Source organism: Phaseolus vulgaris, chromosome 9, assembly GCF_000499845.2.
Source record: "Phaseolus vulgaris cultivar G19833 chromosome 9, P. vulgaris v2.0, whole genome shotgun sequence".
Taxonomy (NCBI): Eukaryota; Viridiplantae; Streptophyta; class Magnoliopsida; order Fabales; family Fabaceae; genus Phaseolus; species Phaseolus vulgaris.
Window position 1 is genome coordinate 17,539,190 of NC_023751.2, and position 27,131 is coordinate 17,566,320.

The following is a 27,131-nucleotide window of genomic DNA, read 5'->3' on the forward strand; positions in this document are numbered from 1 at the left end:
AGAACCATTGAAGGTGGCAAATCTCTGGCACATGTTCAAACCCTTTGTCCCCCACACGCTTGTTCATTTTTTGTTTCAGTCCATCCATTTGGAGAATTTTTTTTATCACAACCACTCATCATTGTTTTCTCCAAAGTGGAAGAAAATCCCTCTGACTAATGCACCATGCATGGCCGTTGCACTCGATTCCCTAACCTTTCTTTCCATTGGATTTTTTTTATTTTTCTTTTTGAGTTATCTTAATTCACTGTGCAAACTAAAATTCTGATTTGCCTATCTAATATATATGTGTTCTGACCTAACTTCTACATTTTCCCGGAATAAATAATTATGGGGGGCAATGATGAAATTGAAGAAACTATACATCAGGTACATTGTTTGAGATCGACTTTCTAATAAATAAATAGCGATAAGAATATTTTATAATATATAAAGAGTATAAATCTTATTTTATAAATCGGTTAAGTTAAATATAAAATTCACGATATTAAAGTTATTTATAGGTTATCTTGAATTTATCTTAACGAGAGTTTGTTGACTTTTTTAAAACCAACTAATTATGAGGCGAGACCGTTATCAAACTATTTATTATATAGTCTCAGACACAATTAACAACAACAATAGGTGTGTTGAAAATTCTAGAAATAATGACATTTGATATATATATTTATTGGAAATCTCTACTTAATTTAGTGGAAGATCATGACCAATGAATATTGATAATTGTTCATTGAATATATTTAATGATAGTCATTTCAAAGTCTTGAAATTATATCTCTTTGAAACTCAGCCTAGAAAGTTGGTGATAATATTTTCAAAGTATCTTGACCTTAAAAATACGACAAACATTAATTATCCTTTATCTCTTTATGAAGAAGTCTTTCTCTCATTCTTTATATAAAAGAAACTTGTAAGGAAGAAAAAAACAAACGAGGAAGAAATATAGAGAGAATAAATATTCATCATAGTGTAAGATTAAAATCTAGAGAGACTAGAGAGACAGTACATTCCATCCTTGTTGAGTGAGATTGAGTGTTATCCTCACACAGTGTAGGAAACAAATATTATAATCATATTTTTATAATTGAGACATTTTCTAAATTAATCTCATAAGTTTTTATTTCTCAAGTTGTTTTTCTATATTTAAAATTTTCGATATCATTATTTTATTTTAGTCTATTTTTTATTATCTGTTTATTGTTTTCACAAGTATTTAGTTTATATTTATACCAAAGAGAAGAATTATTTCTGATTTTTACCAATAAAACAATTGTAACCTCTTAATATACATGTAGCCATTCAATTCTATTATAATTGTCAAACCCTTCACTCTTGTTCTGATTAGGAATATTAAGCCTCAAGTGCATGACTTGAAACTGATGGTGACATTTGCAGGAAATTCCATGGAAGAGCTTATAAAGTGACATTAGAACTTGAAGCAGTTAATCTCTTTCAGTGTTTGTCATTATGTGCAGCAGTTGATTAAGAAAGATGCTGAAACTCTGCATTGTCGGCACTAACTTTCTTAAAATTCGTTCTTATCTTTGCACACTTGTACTCACTATGTCCTTTCTCTATGAACAAACCCAAGTGTGCCACTGCACTATGGATTGGAACAAAACCAATATCGGAAACAAAGTTTTTTTTTTCTTTTCTTTTCAATTGACGAGACAAGCAAGCACTGAACCAAAAATAAGCTTTGGTCAGGACAATTAAGTCGTAATAAAGGACATTAACAATCATAATCTTTTCAAACAGTTTTCTCTTTACACACAGTGATTATTCAAGGAATGGTGTAGTACTATTACTGTTTAAAACAACATTATCAAGAAAATTTAAAGTTTGTATTTTCATTACAGTTTGTACCTTAATTAGTTTATTTTTTTTATCCTATTTCTCCTTTCATTGTATAAAAATATACAAATTTATATAAAATGATTATAACTCTCTGTAACTAGTTATTCTATTTTTTTTTATCATTGAAATCAGTTCAGTTTGTTAATATATTATCTTTTATATATAAGTAGCATATTTGATTTTGTACTAGTACGACCAGACGACTCAATGAGTCGACTCTCAGACCAAGTAACCACTTAAATCAGTAAGAAGGTCGCGACACGTGATCGACCGACCATTAGTGTTGAGTCAATGGTTGACCAAGTCAGCAGGATTAATCCATAGTTAATGGTTGTTTAGTGTAACCTAAACACGAACCAATTCTCTAATTTGGCTCACCAATGAAAACACATTAAGGTAATATAAATAGCACGTATTTGAAAGAGAAAGGTACGTCATTATCTACAGTCTCTAACACCTGAGACTTAAGCGTTGAAGTGTCTTCTGCAGGTACTATCCCTGCCTGTGGAGTCAGACGACCGAGATGGAAAAGGTGTAAGTTCGAGAGCAAATTTAATAAAAAATTATATTCTTTCCTTTTCTCTTGCTTGGTAAATTTATTTCAATAATTTTATGTCATTTATTTTGCAAACCCTGTCGTTTACTACATAGTTCATAGGAGCAGTACTTAATCATGTAATGGTTTATTGCTTTTGAGTCTCTTCGTCATCATTCATCATCCTAGTCTCCTTAGGTGACGAAATGGTAGAGTCAGCAAAAGAAGTTGTAGATAGAGAGAAAATGAAATGGGACAATTTGCAGTACGACAGATTTTTGACTCAAATGGGGGCAATATATGGATTTTTGTGTTGGAACATGTTCATTGGAGAAAACAAATCTTCCTGGATTTCCACCACAAAGAATTTTGAATAGAGTAGTACAGTTACTCAAAAGGTTGATAGAATGATCTTGATGAAGGTTGGTGAAGAGTGGTTTTGTGACACTGATGATAATGTATCACCATCATTGAATTTCATAAGGGAGCAAGGATGTCAAAGTTGAATTCGAGGATAGGGTTTCACTTAGAACAAACTCTCGAGTTTGAATTCTTAGCTCAACAAATTTTGTATACTAATTTATTCATATGATACAAAAGTGAAAAGTAATGCATCCAAACTTAACCTTATATTACTATCTCTTCTTATATAAAATGAACTAATCTCTTCTTATACTTTATTTTTTCTTCTCTTTTACTTTATATTTTCGATTTTCGATTCTTGATTGGAAGACACTTACAAGAGGTAAGTAAATATTTTGTATTCAGTGTATTAAATTCAAAATAATAACATATATTTATGTTGATGATTGTTGTACCTATTTATACTACTATGATGAACTTATTCTACTGTTAAAACAGATTATCATGTAAATTATAATTAAAGATGTATTAACTAATTTTTCATATAATTTATTTTTATCAATTATCCTTTAATCTTAATACATTTAAACAACCGTAACATATATCCAAACATCTCATAACCATTCAACTCCAATTGATACACTATAAAAAAAAATTACTAAAAAAATACTAAAGTATGTTGACCTCAATAACTATCTAACATAAAGACATATTTTTTTAAGAATAATATTTACTCCACGAGGACTCACTCTGAAAACACTATAAAACAATTGGTTTTGTATCACAAAATAATTTGAAAAGTGTTTCAATTATAAACTTCTAGATTTAAGTTTGCCATAATTAGCACTACAAGAAAATCATGAAATAAAAACTAATTTTAGAGATAAAAAATAATTAGTTGTTATAATAACTAAATTAAAAATCATTTAAAAACTATTTTTTTATTTATTTCTAAATTAGTTTCTATTATGGTTAAATAATTTTTAAATTGATATCTAATTAACTACTAAAATTTAAGTACCAATTATTTAGATTCTAAATTTAATATTTTTTTAATAAAATTATGGTCAATTTAATTTTAAACAAACTTAGAGAATCACCTAGATGAGCCTATAGGAGACTGGGTCAATCTTAATTTATGTTTATCAATACACTATCTATCACTGGATATTTAATATGTACGTGATCACTTGAATTTCTAGACGAAAACTTCTATGATAATGGTACAGAAATGAATGTATTATTTTACTTTCACAATTACGTACAAGAGAGAATAATTTTTTTATACTTTAATATTATTTTTATTCTCCCCTTGATTCTTTAACGAGAGAAACACTTTTAAGATTAAAAAATATATATAAATACGATATGTGACAGAAGATGTACCATCTACAATATACTCTCAAGACATTCCTAGCTACCTGTAATTTTTTTAATTGAAAAAAGTTATTATAATATTTTTCTTCATTTATAACTCATTGTGATAATTTTATTATTAAAAAATTATTTCTCACTAATTGTTTAGTAATATGAAATTATTAATTAATATAAAGTTATAAAAATATAATTTTTCAACACATTAACATTACCTTTTTGACTAAGTCACCACTGGTAGTAGTCTAGGACTGCCACTGATCAGAAAGCTATGGCATCAGAATATGTCTCACTTTTCTTGTCTGTAGAGATACCTTAGTTCTCTGTAAACTAAAGATATTTACACACTTTTTTACCAATAAAATTTTCATAACACTAAAATAATTATGTATATGATAAAAACTTTATTGAAAATAATTTTCTATCATGAAATTAAGAGTAGTTTGAGAAAGTTTTCTCTCAAACATCTCTTTCAGCAAAGGAATAGTTTATTTATAAAATAAGTTTGCAGTTTAGGATATGAGTTTAATATATATTATAAAGTGTATTATAAGCAATCCCATAAAATCTGGGATTGATTTATGTTTAAAGTCCACTTCATAATATGGTATAAGAGACATTTAAAACATATTCTAATAAGTGTTTATTAAGTCTATCGTATCACTAGCTATCAGACAGTATCGGATTATTCATAATATGATGTTTCACTCACGAGTTGTTATTCTCAGTGGGAAGAAATGTGTTGGAGATCTCACATCAACTAAAAATGATAATATTTGATTATATAAAAAGTAAGTACGAACTTCATTCTATAACCAGTTTTATAGAATTAAGTTAGATTTAAAGTATATTTTGTAATAATAAATATTACTATTATTTTTCAATAAAAAGTACAATATACAAATAAAAAACACATAAATTGATCGATCAAGTTGTAACTTTTTCCTTAAGGAAGGAACATTTTGGATGGTCAAGAGAGTTGGTCCTGTAATTATCTCATAGGTTTTAAATATTCGGACTCATCCTCTTTTGTTTCTTAATCTTGTTTTGTCGAACATTTTTTTCAACTTTTATAAGAAAATTCTTTCTGGGCTAAGACCGACATATGAAAACGAATATCTCAAATCACTCACAGAGACATCTGATTCTGCAATATGTATTATAATGCAGAAACGTCTCCATTAGCCCTTTTTATTCTTTTTCTTCGGTTTAATATTAACAAACCTTTGTTTCTGTTCATTTTTTAGGACATCAACACATGCACAATCATATCATATACATAAATGAATACTAATTTAAGTGTATTTGAAAAGGTACATTCCAAACAAAAATGCACAAAATTCAACTAGTGACTTAGACAAACTCTAAAAGCCACTCCTTTTTTATTTTCTTTGGAACAACAAGGGGTCATCCCAATTTTCTCAACTAATCAAGCTTCCATATTACTCTATTATTAGTTTATGGCAATACATATGACATTGACATAGATGTACTTTATTTGAAAAAAAGAAAGTGACAAAATAAGCAACTTGTTAAAATACTATTATGTTGAGATGATATTATTATGATCGATCATCGCATATGAGATATTATCTGTTTTGGCGTTCAGAGTTTCATCACGATTTTGTTCTTAAAAAAATATTGAATGATTAAGGGAGGAAAATGTATTTAGATTGTCTTTAACTTCGACTCCTAAACAATGCAAGACTATTATTAGAAATTAATAATAATAATTTTTTTTATTAAAATTCATGCTAAGTGTGTCATAAAAAATAACACAAAATTAAAAAGAAACATAAAAGACTAGACTACAAATAAACTTTAAAAAATAAGTTAAGTAAAAAATAAGTTAAGCAAAGAGTTTAAGATATAAAAAAAAGGATTGATATATTAACAACCATACACCATATTAAAATTAAAAAGTGAAACAACTTTTTATTGAAATGGAACAACCAATTTTAAAAAATTGTATTGATCATCTCACAATCTCACAATTGTAAACTGATGACTTTCAATTTACAATTATGAAAGTAACATTTTTTTAAAAAAAATTAAATAAAAATAATAAGACAAATAAAAAAAATCTAGAATTAATGATAGTAACTTAGGTTGATTTTGTTTCTATAATTGGTATAAAGATAAATTAGAAGATTTTATATAAATTTTTTTAGAATATATATATGAAAATTTCAATTAAGGACATATATTTTTTTTATTGACCAATTTGGTATTTACTTAATTAGTATTCATCTTACTTCTCTTATCATCATTCCCATAAATTTACTCAGATTATTATGAAACGATATTAAGTCGTTGAAATCAAATTAGATTTATAGGACCAAAAAGGTATGCTACGTTTATTTATGAGAAAGATTGTCGAGTTCTAAGATTAAACAAATTAGGAAAGTAATAAGTGTATTTGGTTCGTAAAAAAGATTTTGAATTCAAATTTTAAATGTTAGAAACCAGGATTAGTTAATTATTAATCAATCTTTTAATGCAAATTAATTATTAATAAAGTTAGTAAAATTTCGTAATTAATATTTTGTTAAAACAAATAATATCACTAGTATAAGCGGTTCCCTGTAATTGTTTATAAGTCATTTAACATGGAAACCAACTAAAAAAAAGAAAAATAAGGCCCTTAGTTAATATAGTTAACTAAAGTCCTTGTATTAAATATGAGTCTTAATGTATGAAAGAAAATGAAAAATTCCATTAAATTACAATAGCTTACAAAAATATTTTTAGATAACTATATAAACATGTTTGTTGATATAGAAATTTGAAGTTTAAATTTAATGATTCTAAGCTTTAAAGATTTTATCTTTCAATTATAATATATGTTAGATTGAAGAATGATGTGTTTTTATCAACAATATATTAAATAGGAAGTACTAGAGGTATTTCAACTTATACGTATTGTACACCTACTATGTCAAGATAATCCTCTGTTATCCAACAAAAATTAAGGTTGGTGATATGATATCTCTTACATTCCATATTTCTCTCACCTCCAACACCTTGTCGACCAATGATCTACCGTCTTACCATTATAAAAAAAATCATTAAATATAAACTAATTTTAGAGACTAAAATAATTAGTTACTATTTAACTAAATTAGAAACCATTGTATAAACTAAATAAATTATTAGTATCTAGAGTAGTTTATATTATTAATAAAAATTTATAAAATAGTTTTTAAATTGGTATCTAACCATTAACTACCAAAACTTTAGCTACTTACTCTAAATTAGTCTTTGTTAATCTTTTCGAGACTAATTTAGAATCTAAAATACTAGTAATTAAAAACTAGGTAACTAATTTAGATACCGATTTAAAAACTATTTTATAATTTTTTATTAATAGAAACCATTTTAGATACAAATCAATTTTTAGTCTTTAAATTAGTATTTAATTTAGTTAATATAGTGACTATTTATTTTTTATCTATAAATTTAGTTGTTATTTAATAATTTTATTGTAATATATTAAATCATATGTTTCATTTTGATTTTGAGTTGTAATTTGTGGTTGAAATGTGTTATAAGTGGTTCCTTTATGTTTGCTCCTGCATTAGTTAATTAAGTAATTTATTTTAAAGCGTTTCATAGTTTGATGGTCTTATTGTTTTAATCAATTAAAATAACATTTTAATATATTAAAATATTAAAATATTAAAATAATATTTTAATATATTAAAATTGTGTTTTAATTATTAAAAATTTGCAACTTATGTTTTAATGGACTATAAAAAAATTTAATCCATTAAAACTAACAACTTTACTCAAGAGTTATTTCAATTAATCTTTCAGCAATCATTTTGTAAAAATATTTTAAATCATTTATAAACATTGAGATAATCTCTACAAGTTAATTTTTTTTCTTAGAGTTACTTTTCTCAATCAATGACTTAATATCATAGATTAAGCAAATCACTTTGTAATCACTTTAGTATATTTTCTTCTTATCTTGTACTGTAATTTGTTGGAACAATTTGGGTTTTTTTTATTGCTTTGATGTATTAATCTTGACTAAGGTTGTCAACAACATTGTTTGTGGGTTAAGAAGAGATGGTATAAGATCTTATAAGGTTCAAAATCTTGTTGTGCATTGTATTTTCTTAATTATTTGATTGAGGGGTTATTGTAAAACTTGCAAATATAGATGATTGATGTAATCATGGTGATTATAAACTCGATGTGGGTCTTGTAATAAAGCGAACTAGTATAAATTTGGGTTTATTTCTTTTTTCATACCTTTTCAATTGATATGTGTTTCGTTACATTTTGATTTTCTTATAATTTGAAAAACCCATAATATTGTATTTCAAATATTTGTGAAACTTGTTTTACAACCTTGATCAATTTGACTTATTAAAAATGAATCTTTTGTTTGCAAAAATATTTCATAGTTCAATACACCTTTCTCTTGAACTTCATTTATATTTCTAAAAATTGGTAAAAAGAATTAGTTTTGGAAAAATATTCAAGTTTATTTTTTTTGAAACAATAACTATGGAGAACAAGTTATCCTTTGTTGAGGATGCTTCTATTAATAAACCGTCTATACTTTGTGTGATCAATTATCAATTTTGGAAAGTAAGGATGAAGATCTTTATTGAGTTTATTAACAAGAGTATGTGAGATGCATCTATGAATAGACCAAATATTCCTATGTATAAAGTGGAAGATGATTTTGTTGAAAAACCATGGGTTGACTGGTATGTAATTGAAAAATAAGAAGGTATAATATGACAACATGGCAACAAAATTACCACATATGCACTTAATCTTGATGAGTTTTTTTTGTGTTTCACGATGCATGTTTTATTTTATGAATCTAACACCTAAAAAGAAGGGAAGTTTATTGTTAATGCAAGTAAAAAATGAAGAAAATATCTTAAATGATATCTACAAGATCAACATATATGGAGCCAAAGAAGAAATTGTGTTTACTAAAGTTTTTGTTGCATAAAGGTCTGCAAAAAATGAAAAGTTCCTATAGATTTGCCTTTGGATATATAATATCATAGGTGATATTGAAAAGGAGTATCCACTAAATACTTTTTAAATGATTTTATAATGTTATGGCCTTTGTTTCTCAAATTGAACCTAAAGAGTAGAAGATGCTTTGACTGGTGAACATTGGATTTTTTTTTTCTGTGCATGGACAACTAAACCAATTTGTTAGAAATGATATTTAAGAGATAATACCAAAAAGTAGATTAGATGAACATAATAGGCATTAAATGGGTGTATGGGAAAAAATGGATGAAGTAGGACTCATAATTAGAAACAAAGATAGTTGGTGGAAAATGATATAATAAAAAAAAAGGAATAACCTTTTGAGAAAAATATATACTCTTGTAGCTATTTTAGAGGTTGTTAGACTTCTTTTAGCATTTGCATATTAATGGATGTTAAAAGTGTTTTTATAAATAAATAAATATATATATATATATATATATATATATATACATACACGTGTGTGTCTATGTGTAAACAATCACTAGATTTTGTCAATCACAAGTTTTTCAACCATCTAAACAATAAACCCTAAGCTTAACAAACTCATAAAAAATGTTAGAAGAAATTTATTGTTGTCTCAAAATTATAAAAGGAAAAAAGTTGATAAAATTTTCTTTATAAGAAAATATGTGGGAAACATTATGTTGGTGCATGTGTATGTTGATGACATCATATTTGGAGCAAATAATTGTAACATGTATGAGTGATTTGTTTTAGCTATGGATGGAAAGTTTGAAATATCCATGATGAGTGAATTTTGATTATTCTTATGACTTCAAGTAAAACAATTGAAGTTTGGAACCTTTGTGAATAATCCAAATACTATCAAGAACTTCTCACAAAATTTAAATTTAATATGGAAATACGTAAAGAATCTACAATTCTTATGTCTATAAATTACTACATTGATAACATAAAAGTGGTATATTTATTGATTTCAACCTCCTCAATGAAGATTAACTTGGTTGAGACAAAATTCTTTTAAAATTGAAAGAGAAGTAACGAAGATCTTAGTCCTATAATATTTTGATTTTGTTAATGTAATGACTTTATATGTTTCTATCATATTTTAAATCTTAATTTAATTTGATCTTTGACTTGTTGAAAAAATTATAAATATGTTTTGAAGTCTTTTATTACTCTCAATTACATTTTACATTTTAATATATTAAAGTGTGTTTTAATATTTAAAATATTTTTAAATTTGATAGAAAAATAAGAAATAAATTGATTTAAAATGTCTTAAACCAAAGTTGCGTATTTGATTCTGTTTTAACATACTAAAACTTAAAACAAGTTTTAAATTGATTAAAATTAGTTAAATCTTGAGTTATTTTTGTTATTTTTTAATGGATTAAATTTTTTTAATTAATTAATATAACTTAAAATTTAAAATTTAATATTTTAACTTATTAAAATATCGTTTTTAATATAATAAAACCATAATAGCTTAATTATAAACTATGTTTTAATCAATTAAACTAGTTTTAACCTATTAAAACCACTAAACATAAAACTTTTGATGCATTTGATATGTATTTGAAGCATTTATTTGTACTCAAATTTTATTTGCACCATTTTCTTTTACTCATATGTGATTTTTTTTTCTTGAGTAATTTGAATATTTTATATTATGTTTTAAGTAAATTCAATTGTATAATTATTTGTCAAACATATATTTAAATTATTTCAATCGCCAAAATTTATTTCTTGACTAATATTTTACAATCTTCCACAAATTAAATCTGTCAATCGGAGTAATTTTATAAAAAAAATTGAAAATTATTTTTTGGAATGTTATGAATACTTAATTTTTTTTTTAGAAGAGTTATGATATTTTGATATCTTATTCATCTTACCCTCATAATAAAATATTAATATTTATAATAAAAAAATTAATAAAAGAAAAAATCTTTTTAATAAAAATATAAACAAAATGAAAAATGTTAAAATAATTTTTAAAATTAAAAAAATTATAAATTTCTATAAATAATTAAAATATTAATATTTATTATTCTAAGAATTTACATATCGTCTGAATTTTTAATTAAAAAATGTATGCAAAGAAAAAACGGACATGTCAGAAAATTCTTAAATAAATATAACTGTAATTTGACTCCGTTATACCGCTTATTAGAATTCTCTTCATCATGAGTTTGATTCCAGCAACGTCCAAAGTATTGCGAAAAATAGAAAGAGGTTATCTGTGTTTTGGGTGTTGACATTGCTCAAGGAAGGATTCGCATTTCGCATTTCGCATTTCACATTTCGCATTTCGCATTTCGCATTTCAAAAGCTTCATTTTGATTTTTCAAGATTAAGAACCGTCACAATCCCACACCACCAACATCGTTCCAATTTCATTCCAAACGTCATTGTTAATAATTTGAGCCCCCCATATTGTGCGGCAATTACGAACCCTAGAATACGATTCTCTTTCACTTTCAGATCTTGGTTCTCTGTCCTTTTCATTTCTGTTCATTGTTATGTCACTGTCGAGAGGATACATCGTTAATTTCGCTATTCTGCATAGCGTTGCTTTCTTAGTTGTAGACGCTATTTCTTTTCATTTTTCCAGCTTCATGTCATAATCTTGGATTTTCTTTTCCCTGTTATTCTATCAATTAATCAATCTTTACTGCATATTAACGATCAAATCCCAGGACAACAAGGAATTCCATTTTCTGTTTTTTCCTTAATCGTTAATTTGAGTCTGGAGGAAGAGTTAGATTAATCACGAGAGAGAATTTTTTAACTGTAAGTTAGAAAATCAAATGTTAATTTAGAATTATACTAATCTGATCATATTACATCATAAGTTGTTAAATTTTAATCTCACTTCTGGTTGTTCCATTATTTGCATTGCAGGTTTAGTCCATGATGAGTTTTGTGGGTTAAGAATTAGGGTGTGTTTGAGATGTGTCAAGGTCTGAAAGGGGCAAACGAATTTGCTAATGGCTGTTAATCATGATTAATAATATTGCCAAAAAGGGAAAGATGTCTGTGCTGTTCATTGTTGTGGTATGTGCATGATGCAGCAACTAGGGGAGGATGTTTTGTTGTTGTGTAACATTGAAGCTTGTTGGTAGAGAGTTTGCCTGATTTAATGCCACGTTCTGAGAAGGTCAAGTCGGAGGCGTCGTTGGACACTGTACAGGAGATTGCCGTCTATCTTCATAGGTTTCACAACCTTGACCTTTTTAAACAGGGGTATACTATGTATACATTCATTTTTACCGAAAGATTGCTGTTCTTTTCTGCTTTTTAATTTTCGTTTTTGAATTTCTAATCTCGTAAAACGATGCATGTGTTGTTTTGTATAGATGGTATCGGATTAAGATTACCGTGAGATGGGAGGATAGTGAAAATGTATCTTTCGGCATTCCAGCTAGTGTTGTTCAATATGAAGGTAACTTCACGAATATATTGCTTAGCCACGTGTGTGTATATATATATATATTATTATAATTTGCCATTTATTTAACCCACTGTTGATTGGTATTATAATTCGTTATAGTTGTTTTATCTGTATTTACGGAAAAAATGCATTAGGATTATTTAAACATTGACTTGTTTGCAAACAAACTATATTTATACAATCTTTAATCCAATTGCAAGATTATAATAGCTTGGTACAAATTTGAAATTGAGTAATTAAGACGGTCAATCTCAAGTGATGCTCTCCCAGCCAGTGTTAGTCCTTGATGAAGTAGAAAGGAGGGATGATGAGGCATGATCTTCACCATTCATAATTAAATAATCTCTCAGAAACTTTAAAAAATAAAAATAAAACTTTGTATGGTCATGTGTAAAATTCTTCCTTGTTTGCTCCTCTATGACTGCTAACTATTAAGTTAATAGAAACTCTTCATACAATCATGCATTAAGTGAATTAAATAATCATACATATATAACAGCAAGTCAGCAACTCCCTCAACTGAAAAAGAATCATACAAATATAGAATAAGCAAGTCAGCAATGCTTCTCTGTACTTTTTTACCTATGGTTTGAAATACTTTTCTCTGTTTTCTTCATTTCTTTTGAAAGAATTTTGAATTGCCTCTTTTGCTCTATCTATCACTTCATAAGTGGGTTTTTTCTCATGATCATCTCTTCACATTTTGAAATGGAAGAAGAGATTAAAGCTTTGCATTTCTCCTTTAAGGATTCTTTCTCAACACTTAGCACATGCACAGGAGGGACCATAACCTTAAGAGTGTAAGCAGTGTATTCCAAAATGGAGGTATAAGAATGGTGTCAGCTGCCCTCTTCACCTAGCGGTCTTTAGAAACATTAGTCTCTATCTGTTCATCCGATGTGAACATCCTAGTAAGATATTTTTTTTTCCCGATTATGCAGCCTTTGCAAAGTAAGAAATAAAGTAGCAAACCTTGCCACTCCATGTCCAACTAAATCATCTTCTTTGTGAACTTTCTCATCATGTTCAAGGCCAATATGTCAAAAAGAGTAATGCCTCTTGGAATTGCCTTTATAACTTTAATCATCTTCCCAATGTCATCTAGCATCAAATTTAGGCAATGGGCAGCACATGGAGTTAAAAAAAAGAGTTTACCCTTGGCTTTTAGAAATTACCCTACCACCAAAATCAGTAATCTTACTATGACTAACAAATTAAAACTGCCAGTTAAAATTTTGAAACTAATCAAGAATCAAACTTGAATAGTTCTTACCGACTAACACGTAATTACTATTGTCTGTTATCACTTTAACTGTATTTTGTTTTTAATCCTCTTAACAAAACTATTAAGTGCTCAAATAATTTATCCTTGTTTTCAATACCCGAAGCAACATTGATGCCCTTGGACAATTTACCAGAAAAACTTATTCTAGCAAAACACATTACATGTATAGAGATTGAAAATGATGGGAATCAAATCAAGTACAGTCAAAGCATGAAATAAATAAGGTGCTTTGCTGAGTTGAAATAATTAACATTATGGGGTTCAGTTTTTTATAAGTGCTTTATTGGGGGCAGCAAATCCATGTGACAGTAGGATTGTTTTTAATTGAAACTTTGAAATCAAGCTGTCTGCACTTATATAATATAATATATTATTATTATTATTATTATTATTATTATTATTATTATTATTATTATTATGTATCAAACAGATACCAGAGTGTACTACCTCTGGAATTATTTGATGTGGTCACTCTTCCTTGGATGAGTTCTTCAATTGTCAATTATATGAACAATATTCTTGGGAGAAAAACAATAATTTCCTCAACATTGTATTATTTTCAGTTTAACACTTTTTGTTCATTATGTCCAGGTAGTTATTTTTAACATTTTGGTTGATATATTTCATGAGTAACTTGAACTATAAAAGCAACAATGATGCTTGAAAATGAAACCTTGTTTGCTTTTATTACATGATTTCTCGTTGTGAACCCTAATATGACTTATTACATGATGAATGTTGAAACTTGAGACCCAAAATAGTTAAAAAAGAAATGGGAACAAGAAGCTATGAACAACAAACCCAATTTAAGACATACCGACACAATGGTGTCAATATGTCTTAAATTGGGTTTGCATTTGTAGTTTCCTGTTTCATAGCTATGCATGAGATTGTGAGTTTCTTGTTCCTTTATCCTTGACACCACTCTCTCTATAGATAGATAGATAGAAGTGGAGTCAAGTTACCCTATAGTAACTCTAAGAGAATTACTCCTTATCTTTACTTTTCATTTTCTCTTAGTGTAACAACAGTCATACAAGGTCTTTTTATTTAAAAAAATGAAGAGTGAGAATGTTAGATTTATTCATTCTTAGAGTAACTTGATCCCTCCTTACACACATTCAAGAAGGAATCATGTTATTTAAAGAGTAATTTTGAAAGAGTTACTCTTCATCCTCATTTCTTGTAATCTAATGACTCTAACAAATAACTTAGTTGTTAGATTTAAAGAAAAGGAAAGATGAAAAAGAAAAGTTTCTTTTGGAGTGATGTGATCCCTCCTCTCTCTCGTGTGTGTAGTGTATAATACAATTTTCTTAAAATGAAAACTGTATGAGAAGCTCTTCTTATATGCAAAAGTGATACTGAGGTAGAAAATCTTTGGTTATGCAGTTCCTCCTGATCTGGATCCTAGCAATATATATGGCGTATGGAGGATCGATGACACAGATAACAGTTTCTCAACACAGTCTTTTCGGATAAAATATGCTAGACAGGATGTTCATTTGTATCTGATGACCGTGTTCAACTTACCTCGTAATAAATTGGTGGTAATGATCATTGATATTTCTTTCTTTGCATGGGTAGTAAAGGGAAAGGACACCTTGTGGGAATGAGATTGTATCTTGTGTGCCAAGTATCTATTATTGAGGTTCCTAGGTCACTCAATGTTGGTTAGCATATAAATTAGTTTATGAACATGCTAGCGCATTGTGTAACCACATATACGTGTATGTATTGTTGTTGGCAACATTTGAGCCACAAAAAGACCCAGGACATATTTATTATGATTTTGTTCATTTAAGGATTAATAATAATAATAGTATTAGTTAAGATATTAGGGTTATTAGCCTTAAAATATTTGTTGTGGTGTAAGGATTATGCTAAGAAATTATTGGTTATTAGTCATATTGCTAGTGAGTGGCCCATATTAGTAATGCTACTATCCTATTAGTTGACCTAACTAACAGTACAAGCAGAGTGGTTAAGTCAGGGTATTGTAACACTTTTTGAAATGTAGCTTTGTATCGGAACTTATTCTTAGGGAAATGAATATGGGATTTATTGGCTAGGACTTGCATGTCAGACTGAGGTTTATGTTTATTTTTCAAATGTGTACTGAAGCTTACATAAGTATTGGAAAAAAATATAGAAAACTAGTTTGCATCTGTCAAGGGAGGGGACCTATAAAAGTCGACATAAAGGTTACTCAAACTTTTATGAGAAACAAAGTTGCATAATACTTATATTATACATATAGCTCCCTTTCCTATAGTTCAATATCCTTATCAAATTGACCCACTTTATGTTGCTCATATTTGCAGGATTTAGCTACAGCTGCTGTTATTTTAAAGTTTGAGCTTATATACGCTCCCATGACTGAGCATGGGTGAGTCATAAAAGTAGTGTCTTCATTGGCCTATTGTGCGATATAGACATGTGTGTTTTTTTTATTGATATCTACTAGGTGAAACTGACATGTTGATTGTTGATGGGAGTATGTCATCTATAGTGTCGACTTGGAACTTCCTCTGGATGCTTCCTGTGCTTCTATCCATGAATTCCGAATACCTCCTAAAGCTCTTGTAGGATTGCATTCGTATTGTCCTGTCCATTTTGACACTTTACATGCAGTGCTTGTTGACGTAAGCGTACATGCCAGTATACTAAAAGTTGCCTCTCACTCATCTGCTTCAAAGTTGCCCAGGTTTGTAAAGTGTTCTTATTTTCAGTCAGTTTGAATCTACTAGACTTTCATTTTGGCATTATCTGTCCCTTCAGAAGTTTATTTTAGAGCACCTGTGATTGCAAATTTATTTTTGTGCATCTTGGATTACATAGAGTAACCTGTTTGTTTGATCCATTACAGCAATTCTGCCAACACTGAAGTCGTTGTTGATACAAACAGTGACACAGTGAATAAAGTACGTTCTAAAACATTGGATGTCTCTTTTTGCTAATCACATTGAAGTGATGATGAAGTTGACTTCATGCAAAATATTTATTGCAAACATTTGCTTGCATTATTTCATGTTTGAGCTCTTTGCTTGCTTTATTGCCTATCTGGGAAGTATGGATATGAACATTGTAATGGTATGGAACTGGTACATAAACATGATAAAGTATAAATATTTCAGGACATATTTATGTTTGTGTGTGTTCTATATTGTTCTTGCGTTCACCAATAAAATGGTACCAAAGTTTCGATTCTTATCCTTGTACCCCATTTTTTGGAATCTAGTTTCTCATCAAGATTGACCTTCTGTCTTATGATACTTGGATATTTCTTTGAGGAGACAAGAAGATGACAAATACTATCAAGATCGAGAAGTTACTAGACAGTATAGTTAAAATCACGATTTAAAACATGGAATCGCACGATTTCACGATTCTACCAACATGTGTTTAGAGCCCATGCAAGGTTGTGCAAGACTATCGTCGTCAAAAATCGTGGAAACAATAGATGTGCTTTCGTGTGTTGGGGTTTTGTGTTTTGCATCACACAAAACTCTTCTTGGGTCAATGAGTTCTGCCAAGCCTAATAAAAATTCTTCTCTTTCACGCAGTTTGTTTCACATAACTACATACTTGATGTTACATTTCTTCTTCCTTATTGTTCGCTAAGCAACCACCTTCTTCAAAAGAAAACCTGACCAATTGTGTTGTTCCATTTGCTTAAGCATACCAAGGTGAAGTTGTGCAGACGCATATCACTCACGGTTTCACTTTTTCTCCTTCACTCGTAGTTGAATCTTACCACCATCTTAACTAAATGTGATTCTGAGTAGGGATGTGACATTTGACGAATTGTCCTTGTTGAACCTCAAAGAAGTTATAATAAGTCTAATGAGATTGTCTAGTAGGTGGAGATTCCAGGAGCTCTTATCCAACCTTTTGAAACGTCCAAGTAGACTGAAATAGACTTTCATGAGCAACATCAACATTTGCACCAGTCAAAGTCAGAAACCGAGATCGTCTAGAAATATCAACCGTCTTTTATAATTTGAAGGAATGCTAGAGTGAGCAAACTTTTTATGAGATACGAGTATAATGATGTGGTGTCTTTTGCCTTGAGTGCAGTTGAGGAGCTTGAATTGTTTCAGACAGAAACTTATAAAGGTAATCACTTATGTCGAATTTGACAAGTATATTGTGCCGATTCATGAGGAGTTTGAATCCCTTCTAAAGAATGATACTTGGGATTTGGTGAAGCTATCAAAAAGAAGTTCTTGGGAGCAAATGTGTTTTTAAGAAGAAAGTTGAACACTTGCGTATTGAGGTATAAGGTTCATTTGGTAGTCAAGGGCTACAGTCAAAAGGAAGGTGTAGACTATCATGAAATTTACTCTTTGGTGGTTAGTGACGTTTACATTAGTAGCAACACGCTGGACATGGAGTTGATGTATTTTTATGTGAAAATTGGTTTCCTCCATTTTTATGTAGAGGAGGATATTTTGATGTCTCAACAAGGTTTTGAGGAGTTTAGGAGAAGAGACAAGGTCTACAAACTGCAGAGGTTGTTATATGATTTGAAACAATTTTCAAGGCAACCGTATAGAGGTTTGTTATCGTCTCCCCCTTATGAAACATGTATTTATCATAAGAAGGTGGAGGACAATTCCCAGGTCTACCTACTCCTTTATGTGGATGACATTCTCATATTGCAAGAACAAGTTGGAGATTCATAAGTTTAGGTCGCTGTTAAGCAGAAAATTTGAAATGCCGAACATGAGAGCTGTTGGAAAGCTTTTAGGCATGGAAATTAGACAAGGTCATGTCCAAAAAAAGCTTTTTCTGAGTCAGAAGGTCCTAGACCGTTTTGGCATGTTGCGTGCCAAATCATTTTCAACTCCTCTGACATCTTCCATTCATCTACCTGCATCTAATACAACTTAATCTGAAGCAAAGATGGGATACATGTTTTGTGTTCCTAATGCGAGTACAATGGAAAGTTTGAAGTATGTAACGATGTGCACTAGACTAGATTGAACCTAGTACAAACAATAAGTTTGGTGAGTAGGTACATGGACAATTCTGGGAAGGAGTATTGGCAACCTGTAAAACGTGTCTTTAGGTACCCTAAGGGTACTTCTGATGTGGGACGTCATCCACTCTTAATATATACTCGAATTATGAATACAATGGCCATTTGGACTCAAATGATCTATGACTGGGTATGCTTTTACAATTGGTAACCCATTGGTCAGTTGGAAAACTACGTTGAAGCCTACAATTGCTTTGTCGACTACTAAAGCAGGATATGGCTCTGACTAAGGCTTTGATGAATGGAATTTATTTGAAGAGTCTTATTAATGATTTGGGTTTCCCTTAGAAGAATGTTGTTATATCCTGTGATAGCCTTAGTTCAATTTTCTTTAAATGAACACATGTCTAGGAAATTATCAAAGATTATCCTATGCTTCCACCACATCCATCTTTCTCAAGCAAGTCATTAGTCCACTGTATTTTCCTTCATTTTTTTTCCATAGACTTTATTCAAATAACTATCAAAATAACTTATAAGTTTTTCATAGAATGCCTGATGTACTAGATAGCAGAGACCATGATATGTGTTTGAACCATCAATGGACATAAAAATGAGGTTTACACCTTCGGAGACTTAGTAAAAGTACCGCACCAGGTCTGGAAATGAAGTGAAAATTATTTAGCTACAAAAGTATGGTAACTTCAATGTTTGCATTTGTACTTTAGTAATCAGGGATGATGCAGATTCTTATTCTTTTTTAAAACAATATCCTCTTGTGTTTTAATCCTTGACATTTTTATTCTGAGCATTAACTGAATGTTTTGTGTGTCTGACTAGGGCTCTGGCGAAGTTGCTTCTCTAGATGTGAGAAATGCCATGCTTGTTAAAGCATTATTAGCTTCTCGTGATATATTGTTTGAAGAACTACAAAAAATTGGCAAAGCAGTCAATGTAGCTCTAGATTTTTCAGATTTTGTGTCAATAGTGAGTAATATGAAGCAAGAGAATCCATTAGCAAATGAAGTTGTAGGACAAGGCACGCCACAAAATGGTCTTAAGGTTCTTGCTTTTATTTCACGCTACAGACTACAGAATAATACCTTTTATTTATTTATATCGTTTTAAGATTCTTCTTTTTTAGTTTCTTTGTCCTATTGTCCAGGGAGGAAATGAAGATCTAGATTTGCTGGATGTTGAAAAACTTTGTTCCTTGTCCCAGAATGAGCTGATGGACTGTTTTCATTCACTGGGAGATCAACTGTCCTATTTATGGAAAACATTTTTAAAGTTCCACAGGTTTGCTTCTAATCATGTATCATGAGATTCATTACAATTCAACAAGGATGTCTGATTTTTTAAATTCTGCATTTGAATATGATTGACGTATCTTTTTATTTTCCCTTTTTCCAACTTCATTATTTTAACAACTTTGATACTATTTAGTTTATACTTTGATTAATAAATTTATTCCTTTTGTCTGTTTTCTTTTTTCTTACTGCCTTTCAACTACCATGAGCCTATATAACTTGGTTTTAGGGGGTTTCTAGATGATACCGTATTATGAACCTTTGTTTCCTTCAATTGTGCATCACTTACAGTTGGTTTCAGAGATAACTTAACATGAATACTTGGAAAATTTAATCTGCATTCAGGTTGCATACGCTGAAAGGCATATAGCAGGATATTAATCCAATTTACTGCCTGAGAAATATAAGTTATGGTCTTTGCATTGGCTCTTACTCAAATGTGTTTTATGATTCATGAAACTTTATCTTACCTCGTGTAATAAGCTGATATTTACATTTTCCTAGGGATAACAAAACAAAGATTATAGGACTTTTACATGAGGCATGGGCAAAGGACCGGAAATCTGAATGGTCAATATGGATGCTGTATTCTAAGGTAGAAATGCCTCATCATTATATAAACAGTAAGGGTGATGAGACTTCCCAGCGTGTACCCAGACGAGTGTCCAGTTTGTGGAAGTTACCTGATGATGTAAGTGCTTGTATCTTCCTTCATTTTTTCAGTATCATGCAATTTTTAGAAAAGGAAAATGGGGAAAATAAGCAATTTTTAACGCAATAGACTTAAAAGCATAAACTTTGTCTCATAAATCATACAGCCTCTTCAGACTGCAGCTACACGTGCCGAACTTCATCGAAAGAGCATTGAACAAATGCGGGTAATCTGTCAACTTGAATGTTTGATATTTACATGTGGCATATAATGAAATATTGATCACTATTTTGCAGATTAACAACCGCTCAATTCAAGACATGCAGATATTTGGAGATCCTTTGCGTACCCCAATTGTGGTTGTTGAACATGTGTTGAACGTACCACGGCGTTTTCCAAGTGAAAATTCATTACTGAGTCATATTGGGTCTATAGATTCAGATGGCTTCCCATTTAGCCTCAACACTGCACCACCAAGTAATGCTCGTGTGTTGAAGATTGTTGTCTTTGTGCATGGGTTTCAGGCATGTCTTGTAGATTTTATTGCAAAACTATACCTTGTATTTTTAGGAAAAGATTTATTTGAGACCACACACAGAACATATACTTTTGACAACACATTATAATAATATAATAATATTTAAAATTAAAAAATAAATTAAATATGATTAAAATATTATTTTATTGGTTTGTGAAGTGAATGTTTTTTATTGTTTGTGGTGTTAACATATTTAATGTAGGATTTGAGTTTGTTAGGTGTTTTTTTTTTTTTGGAGGGGTGGCTTGAAAGTGATTAGGTTTATCCACCTATTTTAGAGTCAGTGGCAAGTCATACTATTGAGTTCATTGTAGCAGCATTGTAAAAGTGGATTATCCTGACCTCTATGGTCAAAGCAGGCTAAATAGAGGACTGGGTAGGGTTTATATAACTTTTGATCTAGTTGACAAACAAAATTCCCTAATAAACTAGTATGAGGTAACGAGTTAATAATAAAAAAATTTGAAAAAGATCCTTGAGCCAGTTCAGAACCTAGGTTAAACAAATTGAAATTTTAACTCGTTAAAAACATGAAGTTATATAGGCCTTTCCAATTTGGTTATCTGGTCCATTAAGGGGTAAAATTAATCATCATGGCCTGAATATGGATGTAATAAATAAGTAGTACTACTCAATTCTCAAAAATTTGACAACTGTCTTTACTGCCTTAAAAACTACCTGTCAAGTTTTGTATAATAAAAATATATGGTTGCATGCGTAGCATTAATCTTATCATAATATATTTTAGATATATTTTATTGTTAGATTATTGCTAGACATCATTTTAATAAATTATATTTTTTGTTGTTAGCCTATCTAGACACACTAAGAAAACTAATCTAATGAGTAATATACATGAAATATCAGATTTAAGTATTATACACTAATCTAATGGTACATTTACAATTTAATTTTTTTATACAAAAGTATTATTATTTTAATATTTTTTCATATTATTTAATTATAAATTTATCCTTCAATATATATATATATATATATATTTATTTCTAAATCAGTATACAATTTAAAAAATTCTCAGCATCATTTTCCGTTAAAAAAACTGAAAAGAAACTATACCGTATAGTCGCGTGTATATTGAGTTTTAATAAACCCGAAGAAGAATATTTTAATACCCTTGATTTGAGGTGTTTTATGTCGTCTGGTTTCTTGTTTTGAGGCTAACTTGTCTTGTCATCTGTGAGAATGCTGGATAATTCTTCTGGTATGGTATGAAGTTTCACGTGGGAAGATTCTATGTTGTTCTTTTTATCTTCTTTCGCGTGCTGTACCAACAGTAATGTAGTGGTTGATTTGTATTTTGACACTGGTTTCTGTTGAAAGGTTAAGTTTTTGTAAGTGTTACACACACATGTTCTTTAGATTTTGGTGGATCGGAATAGCTTTTTGACCATTGTTTGATTCTGGCTTGGCTAGCGGATTTTTCTTTCTTCTCTCCTTGGATGATGTTTCTGCCTTTCCTCTTCTCTTCTACTTAATTCATTACTTTGCTTTGTGTTCAATTAATAACATTTCTTCCGCTAGTTGTGTTTATTAGCAGGAGTAAATTATTTTGTGCATCTTATTATGCATGGGATGGGAGGAAAGGTATTAATCTAAGAGAGCGAGTAAGGAGCTGCATCCAGAAATACTGATATATTTTAGAGAAAAGTGTTCTCCCATTAGATACTAGATGAAATTGTTTCCAGGTAGTTTATAGTTGGTCTATAATAGGAGAAAGGGGCAATTAGCGGGGTAAAGTTGCCTTAGGTTCCGGTTTTTAGCCTATAAAATGGATTTGCGTGTTGAACAAGAATCACCCAACTTTTTTGTGCTTTTGGACAGCCAAAATGGGGGTGTCAAGTTTGGAAACAAGAGTTTCCGAGTTTCTCTTCTTCCTGGACATACCAGGTTGAATGTCAGATTTTGTTCCTTTTTCTTATGTTGTCTATAGATGGTTCAGAATTTGTCACTTAGTTGACTTTCTTGGCTCTACATGTTGAAAATATTCTGTTAAAAAAATATTTATATTCTCGTCTTTTCTATTTGGTTGTTTGGATGTCAAGTTTCAGATGAAGGATGATTAGTTCTATACTGAATTGAAGGCTTTGTAATTCACTCTGCCTATGCTCTTTGGCTAGATAAGCCAGTGCTATTTGTCTTATCTTTGTGTGTTTACTACTTGAAGGCAGTATTAGATAACATTTTAAGAAATATCTTTAGATTCTCTTAGAATATCTTGATCGGTTTTCTTATCCTAACAGGTTGTTTTATTGTTGTTATTGTGCCTGGGTTGGGTTTTCTTTTAGTATAGTTATTTCAATATAGGTAAGAGTATTTGTTGATAAAGTAAGCTCTGCTCAACGTGATCAAGTTTATCAGATATCTTGTATATAACATTGACTCTAAATGCCTAAAGTACAGAATTATTTAAGAGGATGTATGACTCATAACCATCTGATGGAATTAAAGTAAGACTTTTCAATAATAAAGTGTTAAATGAATGTGTTATGTTACCCTTACATTATCTCAAATTTCCAGAAAAAAAAAAGAATGCTAGTTTTTTTTTGCCCAGTTGAGCTCATAAACTGAGGTCAGATATAACAGAATGTTGTTTACAAATGCTTGATTTTTTTACTCTCCTTTGTTAAGAAATGGTATAATTGAAAACATAGGATGCAGTATATCATAAACAACATGTATATCACTTTCATTTGAGAGCTGCATCCATATATCACAGAGCAATATTGGTTGATTAAATCCAGTTTTTTGCAGTATCTGGTTAAAAAGTTGATTCAGCGCTCTTATTGTTTGTTATTTAAAATGTTTTAGGGGCATCATTTAGATCTACGACTTATCCGGAATCAGTGGCTTTTGATAGATCCCAAAGTAGAATTCCTGATGTCAGAGGCTAATGAAGATAAGACATTTGGAGACTTTAGAGAGATGGGACATAGGCTAGCTAAGGAAGTTATTTTGTTTCTTAAAATCAAAATGGACAAAGCATCAAGATTTGGGAGTTTGGCAGATATCAGGCTAAGTTTTGTTGGACATTCTATTGGTAATCTCATTATAAGAACAGCCCTAGCAGGTAGTTCATAATCGTAGAAGCAATGATATTCATCAGTTTGACATTTGGTACTAAGTTTTGTCCTGTGTTTGCAGATAGCATTATGGAGCCATTTCTAAGTCACCTACATACATATGTTTCAGTATCTGGTCCACACTTGGGGTATCTCTATAGTTCAAACTCATTGTTTAATTCTGGATTGTGGTTTTTGAAGAAGCTAAAAGGCACACAGTGCATTCATCAACTCACTTTCACGGATGATCCAGAAATCCAAAATACATTTCTCTATAAACTGTGTAAGGTAGGGACTGTGTCCTACAATGATTGGGATAAAGACATGAATTTAGTCGTGTTTGCTTGAATAAGTTGTTGTGGGATATATTTTACCAATCGTACTGTCATATTATAAGCATTTCTTATTTGATTCGGCATATGCCAATTTTCATATCACATTAGATTTACTGAATTTTAACTACATTTTCTTGTAAAATTTCTTTATTTTTTGAAAATAATAGTTCAAGTAATGTTGATGCTACTTTCAAACTCTGGCATGCATGATTTGCATTATGAATTCGTTGAAGCCAAGTGGAAATGCATTCTATAAATGTCATCAACGGTATAATATTAGGTGGTTCTATTCCATCTTTTCCTTTTCCATGTGAATGCCTTGTTATTTTAAGGGGGGAAACGAATTAGACCCCTCAAATCTCAATTGGCATCTAGGCCTGTATCTTTGACAGATGTTTCAATGGTTATTTTGTGTTTGTGCATACTGACTATTTTCGAATGAACTGTTAAACTAAAAGTAAATGCAAGGATGGCAGAGAAGATGAAATGGATAATAAAAATGAACTGAAGCGGTTAATAATTTTTCACAAAGTAACGGGAAATTCATTCCTGAAAATAAAAGCTGCATGAATCATTTATATATTTTGTGGAATTATTTATTTGATGAGGTTCTAATAGTGTTTTTTTCCCGTCCCCCCTCCTTTTTTCAGCAGAAAACCTTGGAACATTTTAAGAATATTATTCTGTTATCTTCCCCCCAGGTATTACCTTTTGTTCTTGTCTTGTCTCTTGCAATAAAGTTTAGGAATTTTATCTACTGCCACTCTAATCAGCAATTGGGTTGTTAATACATTAGCATTAGCCTTATCATGTTTAATAGAAGTCTGTAAATTGGTCCTTATTTGTGGATCTTAGAACATGTTAACTTGCATGTGAAAGTGCTCCAGTTACAAAATGAAGTAAATTTAACTTGATTCTCTTATTAAGTAGTAAGATTTTTACAGTATGGCAAGGCATTATTCTGAAGGAAGTGAATTCTTCTTCGAATTTAACCTTTTCCCCTGTTTTTCGTTGCCTCATTCTCTTTCCTTGTGGTACGTTTGCTTTAACTAAATTTTCTAGGTTTGGTGTTAACTGATACGGCATTTTCAGGATGGTTATGTGCCTTACCATTCTGCTAGAATTGAATCATGTCAGGCTGCTTCACGTGACACTTCAAAGAAGGGTAAACTGTTCCTAGAGATGTTGAATGATTGCATGGACCAAATCCGTGCCAACTCCGTGCAACACCGAATCTTCATGCGCTGTGATGTCAACTTTGATCCATCTACACAAGGCAAGAATCTGGACTCTATAATCGGTAGAGCTGCGCATATTGAGTTTCTGGATTCTGACATTTTTGTAAAGTTCATAATGTGGTCATTCCCATATCTTTTTCGATAGCAGTTTGCTCTCATTTGCCTTCTCTGCACTCAGTTCTAAAACCTTCAGCCATAACCTCTCACCCTTGTATTAGATTCAGTGACCAAGAGTGTAATTTGCTCTCAAAACGTTTATTTGAAAAATAGCTGTATGGCTTTAGGGAAGGGTTAATTAAGGATGATGTAATTATTTGGTTCAGTAGTTCATTAATGACTATATGTTTAATTATAGAATATTTAAAGAGAAATTAGAAGAAAAAACTTCAAAAAAAATTAAAAAAATTCCATGACATATTGTATCTATTTATAATTGACAACTTTATTTGTAAACAGATAATGGTTTTTTGCATAAGAAATAAATATTCTGGAATATATAAATTATATTTTGAATTTGCAATCAACAATTTAAATTTTGATATCCTTATTGATATATAATTTTATAAATATTAAAATTCAATTTGGTCATATAATTAAAAGATGGTAGATTAAGGGATGAATGGTTAAGAAGATTAAATATGTGGTGAGAACAAAAAAAGCAAATAGTAATTTTAGATGATTAAGAGAAAAAATTGTCAGTAGCACGGATGATGTTTGAAACATGTTTTATTTTTTGGTAGATTTAAAATGGGCTTTTAAAAAATTGTAAAGAGCTAATATTGATGATATCTAATTGGAAGACTAGTGAGAATTTCGTTCTAAGTTTTTTATTCTGGTTCAAAATGTAGTTAGTGGATTTATAGTATAAATTTGTATCAAACTGTAAGAAAAATTGTGATGTCAGGTCTAAAATTAAAAAAAAACTTTTATAAGTTTAAGTATGAAACTGAAAGGGAAGAAAAGCTGTTGAAATAATTATAAAGTACAAAACTTTCCAAATTTGTGAAAACAACTTAAATTTCAGAAGAAAAAAACTGTTTAATAAATTCTAATTTATGTTCCAAAAGACTAAACTTTTTTTAAAAAAAACTCTTATCAACACAAACTCTTCATTTGCATATAGTAGGTGTT

The 27,131-nt window shown here is 29.9% G+C and overlaps 1 protein-coding gene across 6 annotated transcripts; it reads left to right on the plus strand.

Moving 5' to 3' along the window:
* Positions 1-11,285: 11,285 nt before the first annotated feature.
* Positions 11,286-26,349, plus strand: LOC137820855 (uncharacterized). Of its 6 annotated transcripts, none has more exons than XM_068625144.1 (16): positions 11,286-11,917; positions 12,029-12,370; positions 12,484-12,569; positions 15,256-15,413; positions 16,188-16,252; positions 16,376-16,570; positions 16,733-16,787; positions 19,688-19,909; positions 19,992-20,146; positions 20,662-20,848; positions 20,976-21,035; positions 21,106-21,333; positions 24,177-24,435; positions 24,510-24,715; positions 25,416-25,463; positions 25,855-26,349. In XM_068625144.1, exons 2-16 carry the CDS (start codon positions 12,267-12,269, stop codon positions 26,143-26,145), a joined length of 2,319 nt encoding a protein of 772 aa, XP_068481245.1. In that variant the 5' UTR covers positions 11,286-11,917; positions 12,029-12,266; the 3' UTR covers positions 26,146-26,349. The 6 variants fall into 6 exon arrangements, with proteins under 6 accessions (XP_068481245.1, XP_068481246.1, XP_068481244.1 ...); XM_068625145.1 differs by having other exon boundaries at positions 11,289-11,917; positions 20,013-20,146; positions 25,413-25,463; XM_068625143.1 differs by having other exon boundaries at positions 11,325-11,917; positions 25,413-25,463.
* Positions 26,350-27,131: the final 782 nt, after the last annotated feature.

Excerpts from the sequence above, each read along its gene's own strand:
- LOC137820855 (XM_068625143.1), top strand. The coding sequence starts at position 12,267 with ATGCCACGTTCTGAGAAGGTCAAGTCGGAGGCGTCGTTGGACACTGTA. Across the intron at positions 20,849-20,975 it reads TGTGGAAGTTACCTGATGAT|CCTCTTCAGACTGCAGCTAC; the intron begins GTAAGTGCTTGT and ends TAAATCATACAG. Across the intron at positions 25,464-25,854 it reads TTCTGTTATCTTCCCCCCAG|GATGGTTATGTGCCTTACCA; the intron begins GTATTACCTTTT and ends CGGCATTTTCAG.